Source organism: Glandiceps talaboti, chromosome 5 (genome assembly GCF_964340395.1).
Source record: "Glandiceps talaboti chromosome 5, keGlaTala1.1, whole genome shotgun sequence".
In the NCBI taxonomy this organism is placed as follows: Eukaryota; Metazoa; Hemichordata; class Enteropneusta; family Spengelidae; genus Glandiceps; species Glandiceps talaboti.
This window is the reverse complement of record NC_135553.1, coordinates 3,319,328-3,339,646: the sequence shown is the minus strand read 5'-3', so window position 1 is coordinate 3,339,646 and position 20,319 is coordinate 3,319,328. Positions and strand designations below refer to the sequence as shown.

General features: G+C 34.0%; 2 protein-coding genes across 2 annotated transcripts in view; one reads left to right on the top strand and one right to left on the bottom strand.

The window, feature by feature from the left end:
* The first annotated feature begins 1,624 nt into the window (after positions 1-1,624).
* Positions 1,625-2,680, top strand: LOC144434948 (histone H2A). The gene has a single exon (XM_078123478.1). The coding sequence runs from the start codon at positions 1,700-1,702 to the stop codon at positions 2,078-2,080; it is 381 nt and encodes a 126-aa protein (XP_077979604.1). The 5' UTR covers positions 1,625-1,699; the 3' UTR covers positions 2,081-2,680.
* A 497-nt stretch (positions 2,681-3,177) lies between these two features.
* LOC144435296 (rhomboid-related protein 2-like) overlaps positions 3,178-20,319 on the bottom strand; it is a 57,713-nt gene continuing 40,571 nt past the window's right edge. Inside the window, exons 4-10 of the mRNA XM_078123891.1 lie at positions 18,637-18,801; positions 14,845-15,063; positions 12,449-12,624; positions 10,492-10,604; positions 9,887-9,987; positions 9,011-9,065; positions 3,178-8,287 (exon numbers count right to left, since the gene is read on the bottom strand). Of these exons, the coding sequence (XP_077980017.1) occupies positions 8,040-8,287; positions 9,011-9,065; positions 9,887-9,987; positions 10,492-10,604; positions 12,449-12,624; positions 14,845-15,063; positions 18,637-18,801 (1,077 nt within the window). The 3' untranslated portion in view covers positions 3,178-8,039. The remainder of the gene's footprint in view (positions 8,288-9,010; positions 9,066-9,886; positions 9,988-10,491; positions 10,605-12,448; positions 12,625-14,844; positions 15,064-18,636; positions 18,802-20,319) is intronic.

Genomic DNA, 20,319 nt, shown 5'->3' with positions numbered 1-20,319 from the left:
AATCCACGGGAGACTACTTGCAGTTAATACAACTCTTTTCTAACAAAAATAGTATTTACAAATTTAGCAAATGTTGAAAGAAAGCAACAAACTGGTTTTTGATATGGTACACACACTGCAGTAATTGTAATTGTAATTGTACTTTATTTACCCATCACAAAAAAAATAATACATAACAATTGAAAGCATATAATACACAATGTGTGCATAATTGTATCAGAGCGGGCGAGAGGCTAGAAAATAGTTTCAGTGAAACGTTATCTAACAAAAAATGTGCAGAATCAAATAAAACTCTCAATATTTACTCTGTGGTGCATTCTATGAATATGAAAGCGAAACCTAACCTACCTTGAGGTTGAGGTGCACATGCATATGTGGAAAATACAGATAGGAGAGGGTACGGGGGGTATCCCCCTCCCGCAGTAGAAAATGTTGACAAATAATTACAGTTCAAAGTGTTCAGGAGTCATTTCACGGCACCAAAATGACACTTCTCTTGTCGTTTTCTTGTTGTTATCTTTGCAATATATGCGATCATTTGGCTGTTGCTATAGGCGTGGTCTTGTTGCTAGGCATATTTGCATACACAACAAATTTCAACTCAGTTGGCCCAGTAGTTTTGGAGATTTTTGAAGGATTTATACCCAAAATTCTATTTTTAGACGTAATTTGCATAACGATGACCCAATCAACTTGTCTTGAACCAATTCATATCACAGGGCCTAGTGGGCAGCGAGAATGTAATTGGTTGATCGATTGATCGATTGACCATAGCTGCATCTCAGACAACTAAAAAGTCTGAGGCTGTATGTAATTCTCTCTTTTCTTTATTGGCTAAATAAAGACGCCTTGGCCATTCTCTCCTCTTATCTAGATTAAAGCACCCCCTAATCTTATAATTGGCGAGATCAGTTACCACGAAAATTTGCTTTATGTATAATCTTCTGGGAGATTATCACACGGGACAAACAGTCGATCATTTTCTTCCTTATTAGTTTATGCATGATCACTGTTTGTCCAGTGTGATAATCTCCCCGGGAGATTAGACACAAAGCAAACTGTTAATGTAAGTGATCTCTCGCCAATTATAAGAGTAGGGGTGTATAAATTTAGATAAGAGGAGAAGAATGGAGAAGGTGTCTTTATTAAGTCAATAAAGAGAATTACATACAGCTGAAAGAGAGAACAGTAGACAGTGAAAGAGAGAAAAAATTTTTTTTATATCACCACAAAACTCAATGAGTGAATTGATCAATATCACACACAAAATAAGTTATATTGCACCACAAAAATTGATCATTTAATCGATCAATCATTCAACCAAATGATAAATCAATCAATAAATCAATCGATCGATCAATCAATTTCACTGAAAATAATAAGAAGGCTTATAAACCCGGCAACGCAAGTATAAATCAAATCGTGATTTTTCATATACATACAAAGCATGTACCAAATATGAACTCACTGCTGTATCGAAAACGAGGTATCTACTTTACATATATTTGCATAACGAACGTTGACGAAAACATCTTTGTAAATTTGCATACACATCTGTGATTGGCTTTCTTTCACAGCAGTTAGGATCCACACTGACCCTATATAAATGCTTGTGACGCATTCATCTATTATCGTCAGAGCCTGATTCATAACGTCTGTTCCACACTTCCGCATTAGCGACACCAACAAATATTCTACAATGTCTGGCCGTGGTAAAGGTGGCAAGGCTAAAGGCAAGGCAAAGAGTCGTTCTAGCAGAGCTGGCCTGCAGTTTCCAGTCGGTCGAGTACACCGTTTCCTCCGAAAAGGCAACTATGCTCAACGTGTTGGTGCTGGTGCCCCAGTCTACTTGGCTGCCGTCCTCGAATATTTAGCTGCTGAAATCCTCGAGTTGGCAGGAAACGCCGCTCGTGACAACAAGAAGACAAGAATTATACCTCGTCATTTACAGTTGGCTGTCCGTAATGACGAAGAATTGAACAAACTCCTGGGAGGTGTCACCATTGCACAAGGTGGCGTATTACCGAACATCCAGGCAGTACTTTTACCCAAAAAGAGTCAATCTGCCAAGGCTAAGTAGACACGTACGTGTGCTCGGCATACACTAACCAAACGGTCCTTTTGAGGACCAACACATCCTCACAGAAGGGAACTACCTGAACCGCTTGCTCTCTGTTCATGGATGTATTGTCCATGCTCTGTTTCACCTTCTTACGTGTCGAGGGAATCCCTAACCCTAACTTATCGCTCTGACGTTTCCATTCTCGTATTATAACTGCCACAGTATGTTAGGGACTGATCAAATGCGCTCTGTGTTATAGTATATATTGTAAATTGGTTGGAAGACCACATTACTAGAGTGGTTAGGGGAACTTACTATTTGCAGTTTACTATCCGCAAAATGTTCTACGTCTTCTATTTATTTCACAAACGTACATTGTTTTCGATTTTAATCTTGATGTTTATGTGTACATGTATTCCTGGAGATTTTTGGTTTTCTTCAAAGCCATTAGGGTCGTGAGAAGCAGATTGAAGTTTTAAATGTCTAAAGTATTTTGTGGATGGTCATGATTTTACAAATTTATTGCACCAGTTGTTGCTAGAAAAATGCATTTACAAGTATGTCTATATTATTTGGTGTATCTTCATGACATTACCTTATCCTCAGTATACCATTAAAGGATACTTTAATCTTACATACTAGTATTCTGCCTGGGTAATTTGTATGCATGTATTTTGTATGCGTGTTGATAGACATTGGTCTTACCATGTAGAGAAGCTGTGAATGCCAAGGCAGATGTGATCACAAGTCTCAGTCTTGGGAGTAGATACTTGTGATTGCATCTGCCTTGGTGAAAAGTGGATCTCATTGACTTGGACACTGACACAGAACATTGATTAGCATGCAAATTCTTGCAGGAAACAATATAATCATTATATTAAGTATATTTCTAAATTATTAAAAGTACAAAATATTTAGACAAAGTTATTAACAAGTACTGAAGTGAAAACATCTGTTTATTTCATCCTGTTTATCTTGTCAAGGTTGTCTCAGGTCAATGGTTTGTCTTCACTTTGAAAAAAGAGTGTTTGGCCACAGACCTTTTAGCCTAAGCTCTTCATTACAGGCTACTTGTAGACTTGGGAACAGCTAAATTCAAAATGTCAGGATAGCAGAATAGTGTAGCAATAGCTGTTCTCAAGTCTACAGGTAGTATAGGCAAATACCTCATGAATACCTCTGAAGTTAAACTTCACTCGGTAAATACTATGGTTATTACATTTAATTGGGCCAGGAGAGTAAATATTCTGTCACCATCTCTATGAAGGTGATCCCAGTTACACATATATATGTTCTACAAACAAGAATCTGCTCACTACAAACCACAAATCACTTATGGATATTGTGCATGTTGCTCCAAAACTTAAGAACTTGGCATCCATTAGGTGTCCAGCCTGGATCATTTGAAAATGACACTGCAGTCATTTGTTTAACAATACTTATAGTTTGGTCTAATTATTCAGTACCAGTGAATAAAACAGACTAAATACTCCAGAGTTTGACGTTTTATAAATTTATTTGATTGTCTGAGTGATCTTTCTAAAGTTTACAAATTCTGCTACAAAAGTACTAATGTCAATTGTCAACTTACTATGATTGTCACCCTGGAAGCTTATGATTTCGATTTCAGATCAAACAGATGTGTGAAAGTCAAAACATCAGGCTGCTCCTGGCAGTCATCAAAGAATTGTTGAATAAAAGCTTGTCCTGTCTAAACTTGTCATACATGTATCTTTTACACACAACGTGATAATTTCATATGGTCATACACCCTAGCAATCTGTAAGATATGCTTTCAGCTATCATTCAAAGAGGAGTTGGCTGATGTGATGTGTAAGGGCACCCAAACATTGCGCACCGTACAGACTGACTCCTTGATTGATAAACAGAATATGAAGTTGAAAATCATAGCATGACATTTGACTTTAAATTCATGGAAATTCTGATGCTTACTTGTACTTATTCAATGAAAAGTCCACATTGATATTATACTGACAAAATATCAAAATGTCACATCATGTAACTTATGAGGCAAACAGGACTATAACACGTACCATTTCACTACATTATTCCAATATTTCAAAGTGATAAAAAAAACTATTTGTTCCTTTTTGGTGTACATATCAAAATATGCATTTTTTGTAACTTCAAAAATGAAACTTTGTTGTTGTTAAATTCTCAATGTATGGACATACCTGTAAGGCTATGTTTAGGAATCTTATGAATACAACCGTTTGGGATAGCTGTTTCCTTGATACAATAAGTATGTGTGTACATGTAGGTAATGCTTTCAATTCATAATTATCACACATTTAACTGTCTTCATGCCCTGGAAATACCAACAGTCAGGAGGATGCTATGAATCATATGACTCCAAAAGACACAAATTTCCAAAATAAAAAATGTCATAAGATTTGTTTCATACAACCACTAGTGACTTAAATTGTGTCACATGGTGTGACCCAGTGACCTCAAAGCTCAATTTGTTTAGAGCACCCACTAGTCACATTTCCCATGGGCACTATTTACGTAACACGAGAGTCCTACCTGTGATTTGTTTGAATTATGGAATGGATATGTACCTAAGAATGTGATGTGTTATAAAACACTTATTGCCTGGCCTTCTTTTGGGCACTAGTAGATATCATATTACCCTCATGCTGTTTTGTAACATAAAAAAAAGTCCATTAGTGCCCTCATAGCCAGGCAATAAGTGTATAATGTCCGATCAGATACACACATGTAGCATTAATTGCCCTAGAGGGCATTATTTCTGAAAACACTTCTGTCGGGTTTAAGGTTCTTTGCATAATGAGAAACCAAAAAAGGCCATCCTTCTGGTAAAATGTATAAAAAAACCATTTAATACATGTATATTAAAATATAGACCCATAAGAAAGAACAAGCCATATACCAGATATGGCAAGTGTACATGTGCTTACGTGTGTGTGTGTGTGTGTGTGTGTTTACTCATCCAATTGTAGAGAGTGTATAATGCATTGAATCATATCAAATTATATATGGAATGGTACACTGTACCAATGTCAAACAAAACAAGATTACAGTGGATATATACACATAACCAGATATCACTGATTCTTAGAGTAACCATGCCTAATAACTAGTATGACCTTTTCAGTGAATTTGTAGTCAGTGAAGGACGTCATGGAAATCATTACAGTTTAGTAACTGACTATAATTAACTATTAAATTTTAGTGTTGCTTTCTTTGTTTGATTCTTTTTCTCAATGGGTTATGGCTCAGACAACCACATTGGTACGTTGAGGTTATGATAGCGAAATAACATTAAAAACTCATGAAATTACTTCATTCATTCCATTTTTTCAATATCACAGATTATTCTGTGTCTACTAATTTTCAGTCTTGCAAAGCAAAGAATGACATTACCTTAGTAAGTTCATTACCATATCAAATAGTTGCATACATAATGAGACATGACATGGACAAACAGGTTTAAATTTGTAGTCAAATTGAACTTACTCAGAACTAGTGAGCTTGAAGGGAACACCACTCCAGGAAATAAAGGTATTTATATTCTGGAGAGTGATTTCATGATTTCACATCAAATACTTTTAGCTTGGTTGCCAAGAAACACCAAATTGAAACCCATTTTCACTTGTAATGTTCTGTCAGTTGAACACCATACCTCAGTAGACATGAATATTTATTAGATGAATATTCACAATTCTTAAGATCTTATTTCCTCCTGATAATACTCATGAATATATTCAGTGTGTGTCTAATAAAAACAGTTCCACTGAAAAAACAATCAAGATAGGTGAAAGGGAGTTTCAATTTGATGTTTCTTGGCAACTTAGAAAATGTATGTGATGTGACATCATGGAATTGACTTTCCAGAACCTAAAGTTTATGAAAATACCTTTATTTGCTGGAGTGGAGTTCACCATTATAGGCTTTAAAGGCCCATGATTCAATCCTAGATTCTCATCTTATCAGTGATGGATAATACCCATGATCCCAGATTCTCAATAGTGCCATCTTATCAGTGATCTGGACAGGATCACTTGTAATTGTTCAGGACTAATTTTTTCTATAATTCTATCAGACAACTGTTTCTCCATAAATGTCGATGGTTTCTCCACACCTAAATTATAATCCCAATCCAAACTATGTCATGTATGGCTCCATTTACGTAACACTTCAACAAACTCTTGGAAATAATACATGAAATACAGAGTACCATGCAAGACATATCTTAGTATCTGACATATGACATATTTTACTAAACAGTACTGTGATATATAACTCTAGGTCCAAACCTACAATGGAATACAGTTTAAACGTACAAGGTAATGATATCAATACAGGAATTCAGTTTGGACCTAGGCTATATATTTGTTTACATCAGTGATATCGACTATACTACAAAGCTAATTATATATTCACCATTTGACCTCAAGTTATACACAGTACCTTTTCTCATCACTTCTAAGTATAATGTTGGATGTTATACATCTTGAACTTTCAAGAATATATTGTATCTGTATATAAAGTGATATCTTTTTCAGACAATGATTCTAGATAAAATTCAATGATGACAAAAACAAATACAAAAATCAAATAACACATTCATAGTTGACAAATTTTATGAAAAAAATGAACACATACAATCCTGGCCCTTCATAACATTTAACTTCTGGCAAGGTATGTACACAATACAGCAATATTACTAAATACAAGTAGAACAGAAATATAAGCACATCATCAGTACATTGACATAGCCTGATTTCCAGTATTTAAAAGCACATCAAAATAGAACCTATGTAATAAAATTAAAACAACATACATTTATGTACAGAATTAATTACATGATTTGGTTTCTGAATAATTCCTTTTGTCGAGGTAAAACTAGTCTTTAAGGTACAGCATGTCATGCCATCAGCTTATCACTTCATGTCTGTCTTAATACTTGGAGCAATTCTTAGCGTAATGTTGTTTGTATTGTCAGACATGGAGGAAAGCAGCAGTGCTCTGTGATTAACTGTGTAACGATATATACCCCAAGGTACACTCAGACAGGAAGTAGAGTGTTGCCATGGCAAATTTTGGAAAGACCAATTCTGATAGCTTGGCACAACATATTGTATCTCACAAACTAGGGTAAACCATAGATTGTGGAGGGTCCCCTCAAAGATCTATGGAATGGGTAAACCGTCCACTTCAACATAGTTTTACACAAAATGATAATAAGATTTACTTCATAAGTAAGACTTCCAACTAAGCTGAAATGTAAACATCATCAAAAATCTGAATGGGTGAAAATAATGGTGACTAGTCTCAGCCCCCTCTTGTGACCATCAATTGTCAACAACTTTATATATCTTCTATGTTCCTGAATATATTAAAGTTCTCACCGCTGAAAATACTGCTGTTCTATAATCCTTGATGGACAGTCATATGTCTGGTGCATGTAGCCTGTCTTTTAGTTTATTATACACATACGATTGTAAACATCTCATTTGAGTCACTCTCTGTTTTCCCCAAATTCTGATCTCCCCCGGATGCTCCATGCAAGATATTTTCATCAAAACATTTCCATTCTTCAAGCCATTTATGAATTCTTGCCTTTGAGTTTATACATGATTGTCAATGCGTCATTCATGGCCCATTATCCTCAACTTCACTGAGACACTCCATGTCACATACTAAGTACATTAATACCTTCAACTAATTTCCATTATTCAAACAATCCTGCTTACATCTTTGCATTTGACCCCCAAATCACTTAATGGGTATAAAGCTGCTAGTCTTGTGTGACTCTCTTGTTTTCCAACTTTATGTCTTCTAATTCTGGTGATGCTCATCGACCTGTAACATGTTTACACTTTCATCTATAGGTATACTCTACTTCTGCAACAACTTACTACCTTTAACGTTTCACTTTTTTATATTCCAGAGAGGTTGTTTCCATGGTAACAAATGCATTTGCTCTTTCTCATGTGGGAGCTGCCTTATTTGGATTATAAAAGATGTTCCAGAAGACTGTAAAAATGATGATAATGATGTAGACTGTCATGGCAACCCACATCATGAATCGTTCGTGCAATTTCTGGTCAAAGTTCTTCAAAATGAGAAGTCCCATTGTAGCTCCTGCCACAGCACCAGTAAAATGTGCTACATAGGCTGTTGATGCACCTCTCCCAGCATACCGCCTCCAGATGGCAAATCCAACATCTGCACTGGCTGGAAATGAAATATACAAGGAACTATCAATTACGATTCATTCAACCTTTGTTCGTTTTGGGGGAGGGAATCTGGTGTCAATGTGACTGAACTTCATTTTCGCACTTCTAACCAAATTTCAAAAACTTTAATGCCTTTAATAGTCTCATGGAGATTTGATAAGTTAATTAAAGTTTACTTATAATGTGCTATAAAGTGCTGGGTTTCTGTAGTATTTTGATGTGTTTACAATCATCTTGTCAGTAAACAGGTTTATAATTAAAACATTGCATTGATCATAGTGGTATGACCATTACAGGGTTTCCATTATATATAAACATGCTGATGACACACCTGTGAACGTTCAAGCAGGAGGAGGGATTTTTGTCCCAAACAAACATTTATTGAGCTTGTGCGACATTGTTTGATCATCGTTAACACAGACTGGGCTATTACCAAGCCCTTACACAGCATTACTGGAAACAAATTCCCTTCATCAACTTCCACTTTCAGTCAAATGTTTCAAGTAATGCTGTAATTAACAGTCAACAAACAGAATCACAAAAACATTTTACTTCTTGGAGAAGAAATAAAATATCATTGATATAACACTACGTTTATGATTCACAACATGTGAGAACCTGGGATTGAATAATGGGCCTTTAACTTACCTATGAGGAATACTACGATGGTGTCAGCACTAAATAAGAGAACCTGGGATTGAATAATAGGCCTTTAACTTACCTATGAGGAATATTAGGATAAGCCTTAGAATACCGAGTGGCATCTCTGAGAAATTCTGAAGGAAAAAACGACACAAATTTTGAGATCATATGATTTCTTAATAACAATTACTCCAAGCTTATTGAATATCTATGGTTTTTTTTAAAATTAAAGATGATTCATATTTTGGAATGATCAGTACAATTCTAAACTCTTTGAGATTGTTATCCTATAGTACTAACATCTGATGAAGAGTGGAGCTTTAATGATATTTTAATCCTTGTTTTAATATGTTACTTTATAATCCACATTTCATAAATATCACTACGTGTGTAGTAGTTGCTTTATTGTGTTTTTCAGAAAAAACATGACAAATTACTACTGAGAAATTGCTATCAATAGCGCCCTCAACGCTGGCTTAAACATTCTTCACTCATCTGGCGCCCTCTCACAACTGTTATGAGAACATTTATTAGACTCCAAAATTTTACTGAATAGCATATCATTCTGTTCAAGAAGAGTGGCTATTTGTTTACAATATTTGCAGTTCTAAACTTCTATGTTCATTTGATGTTTAAATACCCTGTCTATAAATTGTCATGTACTGAGGGATATAAATTGTACTGAAGAAGAAGCTGATGAAATGGAGGCAAACATTTGGGATTATTTGCAATAATTTTCTGACTGTGCAACATTTTGATGTTTAACATAAACCAAGACTCCAAAAACCTCCACTCTCTCATCTCTACTGTTAGTACATTATAATATACTATAATACACTGTAATAGACAATACAAACTTAAGTTGTAAAAATAAATACGATATTTGATGTAATCTGTATGAATGTTGGTGGTGGTGGTGGAATAAAAGAGAAGAGATAGAAATATCAAACATTACCAATATAACATTGGCTAGATGTCCAGCAAGCAGTGCATATGATCCTCCTGATGCACCACATAAAAGTGCATTCATATCAAATACTGATGTACCAAGTGAACCTGATATGCAGCAAACAAAAAAGAAGGAGAAGTTTGATGGATTAAATATAACCACACTGAAAATATCAATGTTGTGGACAAACCAGACTGACTGATTCCAAAGCAGATAAATTTACCTGCTGTTTAAATGTACACAATAAAATTTGCTGTACTATTTGAGTTCTTCACATGGGAACATAATCAAAATTTGGAGGTAAATCAACCAATGGTCCCAACAGTTGTATACAGCTTTAATACTATTGAAAAGTATAACTTACGGATATTAGTATTTATTTCGTTGCTAAATGTGCAGTTAGCAGGTATTTAATGTAAAAATTGATAAGATATACAAGCAACTTCACTGTGGTTCTATTTCTTTGGAAAACTATCAATCAAAGGAACAAATACTGAATAAGAAGAATCTATTGTATTTACAAGTTGACCTTTGACCTAGTAACCATGGCAACTGAATAACTCAAAGTTGAGAATAGTCTGTTACTTTTAGTTTGTTGTATATTTACTCACCTGCAAGAACTCCTGCAAAATAAATACTACCAACTCTCATTCCTCCGTGAACCATCTCTAGTGGTATGCCAAGTACAAGTTGTATTACAATGTTAAAGATAAGATGCTCCAACCTAAAAGGAAACACATGCCACGTCATGGGAGATTATTTACAACAGATGTATTCTTGTAATGTCATCATATTATAGAACATACTATGCTTAGATTTTAGTATGATTTACATAATTCATCTCTGATATTTTACTTTAAACATTTTCAGTTTTTAAAGCTACACTAACTGTAATTGGAATATTATTTTTTCGATCACACAACCAACAAAATATTCTCGAAAATTGTTGAAATACCAATAATGAAACATTGTGCATATTGAAGGATATCGATTTTATCTAAAAGTAGTAGAGTAACAGGTTGAAATCGTGATTACATTGGGGTTGCTGATTTCTTGGTGTAGATGCAAATATAAATCTGATTGGATTTATTGTATCGATATATGCATACAGTCATACAAAATCATTTACCCACAGGCAATACCATATGATGACAGAACCCCATGACACATGAGTGCAAGTGTGGTGTACTCAGGGTATTTGCATGAGTGCTTGCAGTGTTCTCTGCAGCAGTACTTTCATGAGCACAGCATGTCAAAGTGCAGCAGAAAACACTGCAAGCATGATATGAGTGCAAATACCCCGAGTACCCACACTGAAACTCACATTGCATGGGGTTCTGTTATTATTACATATCACATGTTTGAAACGGCAAATTTCAATAAAAATCTTAAAAATCATACAGCGACCATGCAATTTCGTGTGTAGCAATGATTGCATCCTCATTTGCATATCATTTGCATGCAGGCATGCAATAGCGTTTTCGATATTGCACTGCAGTGAAAATACCACAAATATGTATGCACACCAGAGCAAGTAATCTCTGGTACATATGTAATAATGTTCAGGGAGTATGATATTATGATTGAATTATTATATCTTACAAAACAGTGTCAAATAAAAGTTTCAGTGGCAGATAGTGCAGCTTTAACCATGAAGAAGGAAATATATGTAGTTTTTAAATGGTCAGTTAAATCTTAAAGTGACTACTCTGGGGTCAAATAAATTAAACCACTGAAAAATTGTTGAAATAAGAACAGTACAGTTTGTGTTAAACTCGCAGTAATTCTTACCCAGAAGTAAATTTATGTTGTTTTTTTTAAACAGTTAATGGCCTCAGACAAGGAAAGTATTTTGTCATTCCAAACACACTTTTTTTTGTGATGTTTGAGTAGAAATGATACCATAATTCCAAACCAGGTTTGTGTAAATAGTAAGTGAATGTTGTAAGAATCACATCAAGTGATTTATGTATACTATAATCTACTGACATTTGGTTTGAAATGTCGTTGCATTACAATATTGAGATTGTGTATCAACCAATCCAAATATGGGTAATGTGTATGGATAAATAGATCACTGCAAAGCATACACCCCCACCCACTTTGCTGTATGAGGACACATAATTACATCATTTTCTGTTATAATAATATCTCTATAAGTTATATCAGATTTGTAAATGTCAACATATTCTGAGAGAGAAAGAGAGAGAGAGAGAGAGAGAGAGAGAGAGAAAGAGAGAGAGGGGGAGGGAGGGAGGGAGGGGGAGGGAGAGAAAGAGTCTGAATGAGAGAAAGAGAAAGATCAAGAGAGAGAGAGAGTACGTCGCATGATTCCATGAGTTCAAGTCAGTAAATGTCTACATAACTGACTGATCAATTATTATACTCACCAAGTTACTCTAGGAATAAACAACTCATTATCTATGGCCTATTTCTCTTAGTCAGCTACACTAACAGATGTTCTAAGCTTGAATATGCAAATTATCTCACTACAGGTGATAATGGCTTGAATATGCAAATTTGTCACTTAATCACTGGTGGGCTAGATTTGTATAACCTACAACTTACCCTGCATGTATAAGTATATATGTAAAAAACCTCCATAGCTCCAATCGTTTGGCAGGTATATAGAGAAAAGGACTAATTTCAGGCACTGGACCTGTTAAATAATCTGTTTTCGTTTCAATGCCATCTTCATCTTCTAATTTAATGTTTTGATTTGCATAGTAGGCATACACACCTACCTGAAACAACAAAGAGATTCAATGTATACAATGAAAATAAATACAATTTGCATATAATTTGCATAAATTAAGGAACATTTGGGTATCACAATGAAATGCATTTGCATATATTTGCATAAGAAACAATCAACTAATCAGATCAATATCATGACACTAGCTTAGTTGTTTCTACATATCAATATTTGCAATAAAATGTTCTATCAATCCAAGTTAAAAACAAATTGAGTGTAATTTTCATATAATGTAACTCACAATTAGGCCTAAATAAAATTGTCTGGTTCCGATTACACTCAATTTTAGAATAGATGGAGTAGGTAGATTTTTTATTTTATTTTTTAAATATATTTTGTTTTCATATGCGGGTGTCTAGTTCAGATACTTATGTTTTCCATATGCTCTCTGTGTTATTGGTTTCTTCCCATTAGATGTACAGCCATTACAGATCGAAAGAACAGTTTTAACTTGATGTCAGTTTCCGCATCCACTATTTCTTTTGCAATTTTATCATATTTTCTCAAATATGTAAAAATAAAGTTTAGGGTTGGCAGTGAAAACTAGGTGTGGTTGGGTAACTGGAACCAAACAATTATTCTTTTTAGGCCGTAGGATGATAACTGGCATACAAGTCTACATAATGATTGATATCAGGTGAAATTTACAAATGTCACGCTAATTCCGATTTTAAATCACTACCTCAGGTTATACAGGAAAAAGTAGTGTTCATGTGATGGATATACACTGTGTAGTTCATCTATAAATGTTTCTATACTGTTTGAAGTATCAGTATATATTGAAAGCACTGAAATTAAATGTAATAAAGGTTTGAAATTAAATGTAATAAACTCGGATCATAATTATTAAAACTATGATAAATCCATACTTTTGAATAATGCTGAGGCTTCCCTGGTGGGGTTACATTTAGAAGACTGTTACACCAGTGTCAAATGTTATACCTACATGTATTAAATGCTGAAGTTGAAGGAAAGTTGTAACGTGGCCTGGTTTTAGAAGGCTACTAAATAACAACTATGCATGAACATGGACACTCAAAAACACTGGGTGCATAATAATTAACATGTATGTGTTTATTTCTGAAAGAAATGGACAACACATAATCTTAGCATTCTGAAACAAAACATAAACTCTGCTGTTTATATATTGGGTGATTTTTGTCTTCTTTTTTAAAAATCCAGTGCTATGAACTAATAATCTGAAGAATGTTATACAAAACATGTACAGTGTACACATATCCTTGTTCATTGAGCCGTGTTGAAATTGTTACTGCCAGGTACGAAAGACATTATTTTATGTATGCCTCACCACATCGCTGTGAATACATTGCTCTTGCCTCATTTCTCTGCCCATTGGTGAATGAATAGACAAAGACTATCCGTTGAATTATTCTAGCTTTGTACATACAAATTCATCAAGTTTAAGGTCATGCTTTCAAAAATAGTGCCAATGGCACTGAAGCACAACTGCAAATTTTATGCAAGGTAAAACTCAAATGTGATGTAATTTTTGAAGTTTTTTTTTTAATATTTAGCCTTGGTGGGTTTATTGGTACATATCACATCTCCCTTTTCAGATCTACTATTTGTATGTCACTGATGTGATCCCTACCTTGAAATCTGGCTACATTCAGCCATATTTGACACAGTTGCAAAACAGAGTGATGTGTATTGGGTCTGAGTTGTATCTGACTATTGTCCTGGCTTAAGATAAATTTGGATTTACGGTAGTGTGATGGCAGTGTGCACTGACAGACAGACATATGACTGAGAGCTAAATGTAGTAGTCCCTTTGAGTATGGGACTCATACTACCAAACCAGAGTGACTATAGCATTTCAATTATTAAGCAGTATGATATTTTTTACATCTCATACAATGGATTTTGTTAGGAATGACACAAAACGAAGAATAGACACTGATAGCACACATGCATATAAAATGACACTGTGTAACATTGTATCTCAGTGTGAACACAAAGCAATATCACTGTCAGATGAAACACAGAAATATCCAAACTGTTTATTTGTGTTCACAATGAGATATTTAATATTTGATTTGTATGTGTGCTATCAATGCCTGCATTTTGTTTGTGTAAATTTGCAGCAAAACCGTGTGAGATGTAAAACACAATGAGCCACCTAAATAAGATGCTATAACCCCTTTTCAGGAATTATTTCATTAAATAAGATTCCCAACCATGTTCTTACCTCTAGCATACTAATGAAAATCATAAATATTGGTGGTGGACAACAACTGTAGCCATCCACAAAATTTCTCCTGTCATAATTGTTTGTCAATATTTCATCAGCTGCCTTCTTGAGTAGTTTTTGTCGACATGATAATTGGTTGTACCTTGAACGGGCGTTAAGGTCAGAGTCACCATCTCGTACAGCAATGGAAAAACTCAACGTTCGTTTCTCACTCATCTGAAAATAAAACAGAAGAACAATCAGTATGTTACTTTTAAAATATTCTGATTGAAATTACTCATTTAAATTATTAACTTATTATAATTGGGTTGGTTGTGTACATTTTCTGGTATATATTGAATACTTAAAGTTGACTAATATGCTGGGTGTTTTTTTTTTAATTTTAGCAATGGTGTCTTATAATGATATACACCTCATTAGTAACTAGAACAGAACTGAATTGAAAATTTGGTTAGTCTTGGATAGCCTACCCAAAAAATAAATGGCTACAAACTTTGGTGTCAGCTCTGTTGATATTTTGTAGCTTACATTCAAAGCTTTTAGAGTTTATTTCCTTTCCTATTCCAGGAGAAAAGCTGCTCATTAAAAATTCATACCATTCAGAGAAAGAAACACTGTCTGGAAGTGGAAGAGGCTGATCAGATGGTTTATAGAAATCACTACACTGCTTAGAAGACAATTTACACACATTTTTCTCTCAGATTACGTTGCATGAATATCGACGAGATTAGACAGCTAATTGACAACCACATCACATGGTGACCATCATTCAAAATTTATGACAGTATCTCAGTACTTTTTCTTTGAAATGTTTTGGAATTTTAAAAAGAATAGATCGAGGTGCAGTGTTCAATGTCTCTATTCCGGTATGGGTTAAAACAACGTGTACATGATTCGCTTACAGAATGAGTCAAAATTGTATATGTGGTTTAGATAGTGGATTCCCTAAGTGGAATACTTGTTCATGCCGTATAATGGTAAGGGTTACGTCCTCTGGGGGTTTCCGTAGTGATTGCTCTAGAGATATAATGCCAAGAGTATACATATAGCTCTTTTTTGTTGCATTAATTTCTGAAGTTCATATTTGAAAAGGTCACTTCATTTTTTTATCTTATTTTCAATGGATTTATCAATCAATCACAAAAAGAAACATTTCATAGTTATTATTTGTGGTTTTCAATTAAGATGTAAAAATGTCATGGGTATCTTCAACAATTAATAAATTAGAATTACGAAAGTACATTCAATTTAAATCATTTTTGTATGAATTTATTGCAGAGTGTTACAGATCAGTCAGAAATCATACAAATTTGTTTGAGCATAACATGTGGGTGGATCGTCAAATGTTTTACACGACTCAGTTAGATAGTACAAAATGTAATTGTCACCTCACCACACCCTGGATTAACATGAGGTTTTTCATTCCTGATATTGATATTTTCTCTCTTTTTATAATTAAAAACATGTTTTAAGACAGATCACAATCTTTTGGCTTTTTATTAATGTCATGTTACTTACGGAGCACAGAAAGAAACTAAACGAACAACTAATTATAAAAGTGACAAGCTTCACTTTTTATCTTATTTGGAATGGATTTATTAATTAATCATGAAATTAAACATTACAAGTTATTTTCCTTGGAGTATACACACTTTAGTAAGACCTAAAAAATGTGTGGTTTAGATTACGCTCAATTTTAGAATTGGTGGGGTAGGTAGATTTTTTTAAAAAGTTTTTTTTATGTATAGTTATGTAGGTAGTTATGTTTTCCAAATGGTCTCTATGTTATTGGTTTCTTCTCATCAGATGTAGTCATTACAGATTGGAAGAACAGTTTTATATTGTTTTTGTAAGTTTATGTCAGTTTCCACATCCACTATTTCTTGTGAGACTTCACAATTTTATTTTATTTTCTCGAATATGTAAGAACAAGTTTAGAGTCAGCAGTGAAAAGTTCGGTGGGGTCAGATAACCGGAGCCAAATTTTTTTTTAAGCTTAAGGGTTAATGTGATTAAAATCATATTTGAAATAAAATTTGAAATTTGATGATAGTCTTAATTCCCTTACATAGGGTAATGTGTACTTTGCTTTATACACAGTGTTTTATAACAGAAACCATTTTTACATGTGCATATATTGCAGTCTTTTGTTGTCAGGTCAACAAGGCAATAAATAATGACCTATTTTTAAACATAGCATTTATTAGGTTTTTCCGAAATTTCAAATTACGCATGTATTTTTTTTGGTTTAAATTTATTTTAAAATTTAAATTTTTTTTAAATTTGTTTAGATTTGTGCAAGTTGTCAAATTTGTTACATTTTATTGCAAATGTTTAACATATCAAAGGTTGTATACTGACACATCTAAATGTCCCAGAAAGTACAAATATATACAAAATGACTGCTATGTGTTCAACATTTTTTTTTTGTTATGTTGCTTCACCCATTTACCCTAAACTGAGAATGTTGTTATTTCAACAATAGCTTGCCTATTACTACTAGATTTATGGTATTTATTCCTCACTGCGCTATAAAGTATGCATAATATAACTGTGAGTGCTGCAAGCTGTGTCTTTCTTAGGTTAAACAGTTCAGATTATATAGAAAATATATTTAGTGACGATTTCAAGTTAGGAATTTACAAATCACGTCAATGTGAGGTCACTGTATTTTGTATGGACTAGCAATAAATATATATGTAATACAATTAATCCTAATTGAAATTTAAAAAAGTCACACTGTCGACTTTTAGTACCTTTCAGGAGTTTGTCATGGTTACTTGTGTAGCTAAAAGTGCCCCAGTGCAAGGAAAATGGAGTACCACGAGGAAAACCTGTTTTGTTCAGGAAGGTCAAACTGAGCATCAACCTTCTTACATTATAGATGTGGTTAATTTTTAATTAAACCCAGCAACGCTTGGTTTGTTTGAATCTAGATTGTAGTGGTAATAGGCATACAGACTACCTGCTTGGAATGAATCACCAACATTTAAGTTAAACCCATCAATATAATGGATATGTGGGATCACTGTACTATGTATGTATGTAATTATGTATGTATGTATGTATGTATGTATGTATGTATGTGTGTGTGTGTGTGTATGTATGTATGTATGTATGTATGTATGTATGTATGTATGTATGTATATGTGTGTATGTATGTATGTATGTATGTATGTATGTATGTATGTATGTATGTATGTATGTATGTATGTATGTATGTATGTATGTATGTATGTATGTATGTATGTATGTATGTATGTATGTATGTATGTATGTATGTATGTATGTATGTATGTATGTATGTATGTATGTATGTATGTATGTATGTATGTATGGGTGGATGGAGTATATGACCTTGGTGGTGACATGTACATGTCATGCATTAAAGATGATACAATGTACCTAATTCTTTTTAATTAACCATTACAACCATGGCAAACTCCTGATAGCTAATATACTAAGCTATCATGTTTTTTTACTTAAAACCATGGCAAACTCCTGAAAGGTACTAAACTCTTCTCACTATGAAGTAGCCATGATTTTTAAGATACTTACAACCATGGCAAATTCCTGATAGTTAATATATCCATCTTTGTTTTTTTACTTACAACCATGGCAAATTCCTGATAGCTAATATAGCCATCTTGTTTTTTTACTACAACCATGACAAATTCCTGATAGTAATATAGCCATCTTGTTGTTTTTTTTACTTACAACCATGGCAAATTACTGAAAGGTACTAAAATCTTCTCACTATGAAGTAGCCTTGATTTTTAACATACTTACAACATTGACAAATTCCTGATAGCTAATATATCCATCTCTGTTTTCTTCAATTGTTGATTTGAGTCGGTTTAATTTATGTTGATCTAGTTCATTCTTCAATCCATAGTGGTTAAGTATAGTATGGAAGTCATCCATGGAAATTACACCATTACCTTCTTCATCAAACTGAAAGGGAAAACAAACAACAACATATAAACACAAACTTGTCAAGTATCAGTGAAATCAGTCAAGAAACAGAATAAATTTAGTATCTCTAATTTACATTTTGCCTTGTATGATGAGTATGCCTGGTTGCCTGTTTGACCTCATAAAACCCTTCATCTAACCTATTAAATGGACCCATCATAAAATATATTGCAACTTTTCAGTTGACCTGATATGACCTTTCAGTTGACCTCATATGACCTTTCAGTTGACCTAATATGACCTTTCAGTTGACCTGATACAACCTTTCAGTTGACCTAATATGACCTTTCAGTTGACCTAATATGACCTTTCAGTTGACCTGCTATATGACCTGTTATTTGACCTGACATAACCCTTCCTCTGTGCTGTAATCTTTCAGTTGATTTGATATGACCCTCCATTTGACCTGATATGACCTTTCAGTTGATTGGACATGACCTTTTATTGACCTGATATGACCCTTCATTTGACCTATTAAAGTGACACATCAGGCAGTTCAATTCTCCTGACTTATCTTTCTGATAGTCATTGATAGTGCTGTGTATCCTGAATTGATTTCTGTGTGTAAACAGTATTTGATAGGCAGGGTAAGACAAGCACAAAGGGAAAGATTTCACAATGGATTTCAGTAGGTTGTAGTAGTAGTATGAAATTATAACCTAATTTTAGCTTTGAATACAGAATCATTGGGCAAAAGTCTAAGTGAGTGTTGCAAGATCATGACCAAAATCAACAACCGAAGGGGCCAGTCAACTTGAGTCAATGATGTTTCTTTTCTGCAGTTTAAAAAAAAAATACATTTGATACTTTAATCTTATGTCCTGCTACTACATGTATGCATAGGATAGCTTGGATACCTGGACTATATGTGGATACCCTTAGTCAGTAATCATGCAATTGAAAGACATTTCATGTGTTATGTGTGAAAAGGTGGATGATTCCTGGCTGGTTAATAAGACACACCATTTAGACAACATTGATGACTGTGTTGTAAAGTAGGTCAAGTACATTATGTATAATGGCTTGGCTTTTCACAAATTGACGGTGATGGCTGTTTGTCATCTGTACAAATAAAAGTGTACTTATGGCATGATCAGGAACATTTTACATTTATCATTTTCCACTTGTCAAAAACACAAAACTCTATAAAGCAAAAGTAGGAAGAAGGAAACATCATTTCTAGGATCTTGATTCCCTGATACAGCAATGAATCATGGGTAACAATGGTGCTTTATGGGTAATATGGGTGAAAAGTCTAATAGCTCCAATGAGTCAAAATATGTAACGCAGAAGATAATATTTAGAGTCTCTTGAGTTATTTACACAGCAATGAATTGTGAGTAACAATGGTGTTTTATGGGTAATATGGATAAAAGATCAAATAGCTCTGCTCCATTCTATCACTGTGGCTTAAACTCATTTGCTTTTAAATCTAGTGGGTAATAGTTGAGGAATTCTGTCTGTGACTTGACCATGAGAATAAAACATTGGATTACT

What these genes read in the sequence shown, in the direction of transcription:
- LOC144434948 (XM_078123478.1), top strand. Translation starts at nt 1,700, where the DNA reads ATGTCTGGCCGTGGTAAAGGTGGCAAGGCTAAAGGCAAGGCAAAGAGT.